Source organism: Arabidopsis lyrata (genome assembly GCF_000004255.2).
Source record: "Arabidopsis lyrata subsp. lyrata unplaced genomic scaffold ARALYscaffold_8, whole genome shotgun sequence".
Taxonomy (NCBI): domain Eukaryota; kingdom Viridiplantae; phylum Streptophyta; class Magnoliopsida; order Brassicales; family Brassicaceae; genus Arabidopsis; species Arabidopsis lyrata.
The window spans coordinates 2263138-2265608 of NW_003302548.1; the positions used below are offsets into that span (position 1 = coordinate 2263138).

Genomic DNA, 2471 nt, shown 5'->3' on the forward strand with positions numbered 1-2471 from the left:
ATATAAGACTATCAAAAGATAACAGAACTGAGCACGTTCCAAAGTTGTTTGGTGTTCTCCATTTTCTTTCTCTGCGTTATCTTCTAACAAATATTTGATGCAGCAAGGTTCCCACAGTCTGCTGCGTCTCTTAGTCTCTCCTGTTTCTCTATTTATTATTTGTCGGCCAACATCTTGGATCAAGTTATGCATCCGCACTCTGTTTTCTGAAATAGTCACCAAACACTTCTCGACAAGAACATCGATTCCAACATGTGGAAAGAAACCACAACCCTCAAGCAGTTGCATCACGTAGTCGACATTTTCTCCCTGAAAGAAACAAGCTATGTCCAAAAAGATGTTTTTTTCCCTGTCATTGAGTGTGTCATAGCAGCTCTTGATAGCATCAACAAAAACAGCTGGAGGTCGTTCCTTGAGTTCGAGGAATGCTGTCTCCATTTCTGGCGGTCTTTTTTTACCCTTCAGCTCTCTGCCATAGAGACTGAGAGCTAATGGATGTCCATTTGCATGCTTAATAACTTTCATTGACACCTCATGGAGATTCTGCTCTGCCATATCGTCTATAGACGCACACAAGGAGAAGAGCCGAAGAGCCTCTTTCTCATTTAAACCCTGAACATCATATATTTGAGTGACTCGACAAAGGCGAAACACCTGTTTATCTCTGGAGGTTATGATGATTAGGCTTTTGGGACCAAACCAGTCAAAACCTCCAAGGAAAGGCTCTGCAGCCAAAGGATTGCGCACGTCATCAAGAACAACAAGAACCCTCTTATTGTGTAATTTCTTTCTAAGCAAGCTCAGTTTAGTTGTGGTACCATCGGCACCAGGCTTTTCTTTCAAAAATTGTTCCTCCAGCAAACAATAAAGACCCTTCTCATGAATTGATTTGTCATAGTCTTCGATAAAACAAGAAGCATCAAAGACGCTAGACATTTGGTCAAAGACTGCTTTAGCAAGTGTTGTCTTTCCTATGCCAGGCATACCCCAAATTCCAACACAACGGATGCCTATCGGTTGCTTGTTAACCATGTTTTCAATCTCTAGCAGCTTCGAATAGATTCCAATTCGCCCAGTATAAAAGAGCTTCTCGTACACATCTTTGACAATCTCTTCTACAAGTTTGGCGTCACTGCATTCCTTCCTGCGCCATATTTGCTCAAGTAAAAGAAATATACACATTTACACTAACTAGCCTAACAAAACGTTTTTGCCAACTTTCAACATGGGGAAATGGAAGGACTTATATCTTCAAACAACCGAATTATATTTATATTGACCCTTGTTTTACACTGTTTAAACTTTTATCTCGAAATTGGTCAATCCACACACTGCAATTGGAATCTCTTGAAACTGAACAAACTATGTTAGCGATTAACATGACTACACATAAATTTCGATGGAAGAATTCATTTATCAACACAAGGTAGTGGAAGAACAATACTTGCGCTGCTATTCATTTAGAACTGTTTTTTTTTTTTCCTTTCTCACAAGTAAAAAAACTTCATTTAGAAAGCTAACCCAATGTGAATACCTGGACTGGTGAACTGATGAGAAGCCTTTCGAATCCAGCGCGCTAAGCCATTCGGCCTCTACTGTTCTGTTGCCGTACAACACCGGGACCACCACCTGGTCGTTGGTCCTCTGGCACTCGAGAACCTTCACGAGCTTGTCAAGGCGTACCGTATGGTTTCCGGGTAAAATCATCACGGAAACCCTAGCTCTCTCGACCTTTGCCTGCGCCTCCTTGGAAAGCAGATCGTCGCTATCGACGAATACATCATTTATGCGCTTTAGGCAGAGAGCTTCGAAGATGTGACTGACGAAGGAGTACCGTACCTCCTCTAAGCAGCTGATGTAGACGATTTGCTCACTTTCGGTCATAATTTCGCGATTCTCAAGTTTGAAGAAACCGTCGACTTTGGTGAACTTCTCAAGTTTTGACTTTTGATGAAACAACTCTCGCTCACAGTTATGTTTCCCGAACTCTTACATAGCGTTCTAGTGGAGTTGGCCTTAAGCATATTCCATTGTCAAACAAAATTATAATTGATAGACATCTCAATCGGGCTAGCATAGTCCGACCCCACAAAACCCGTATATATTTCAGAGCATTTTTGGGTTTTTCTGAAGAAAAAAACAAACTCATAACTTATAATATCTCTCAAAAAATGAAAATATATGAACAAAACGATTCAATTGAAATTTAAATAACCACTAAAGCTAATATAGTTTAAAAGAAAAGCTTAAAATCAAATAAATAATTTAAATAAATTGTTTTAAATCATATCAAATAAAATATAAAATCAGAAGACTACAAACTAGGTAGTAGAGCCAAGATTTGTTTTTTAGATTTATAGTAAGGTATAATTAAAAAAACTAGGTTTAGGTTTTTCAATACTATTAAATAAATTTCCCAATTAAACGAAAATATTAACAAAACAACAAATCAAAATTTTATTTTATCTCTT

At 38.4% G+C, this 2471-nt stretch overlaps 1 protein-coding gene across 1 annotated transcript in view; it reads right to left on the reverse strand.

Annotated features, from left to right (window-relative positions):
- The window catches only part of LOC9299584 (probable WRKY transcription factor 16), an 8635-nt gene extending 6628 nt beyond the window's left edge, over positions 1 to 2007 (reverse strand). The window contains exons 1-2 of the mRNA XM_021031898.1: positions 1535 to 2007; positions 5 to 1144 (exon numbers count right to left, since the gene is read on the reverse strand). Coding sequence (XP_020887557.1) covers positions 5 to 1144; positions 1535 to 1884 — 1490 coding nt within the window. The 5' untranslated portion in view covers positions 1885 to 2007. The remainder of the gene's footprint in view (positions 1 to 4; positions 1145 to 1534) is intronic.
- Positions 2008 to 2471: the final 464 nt, after the last annotated feature.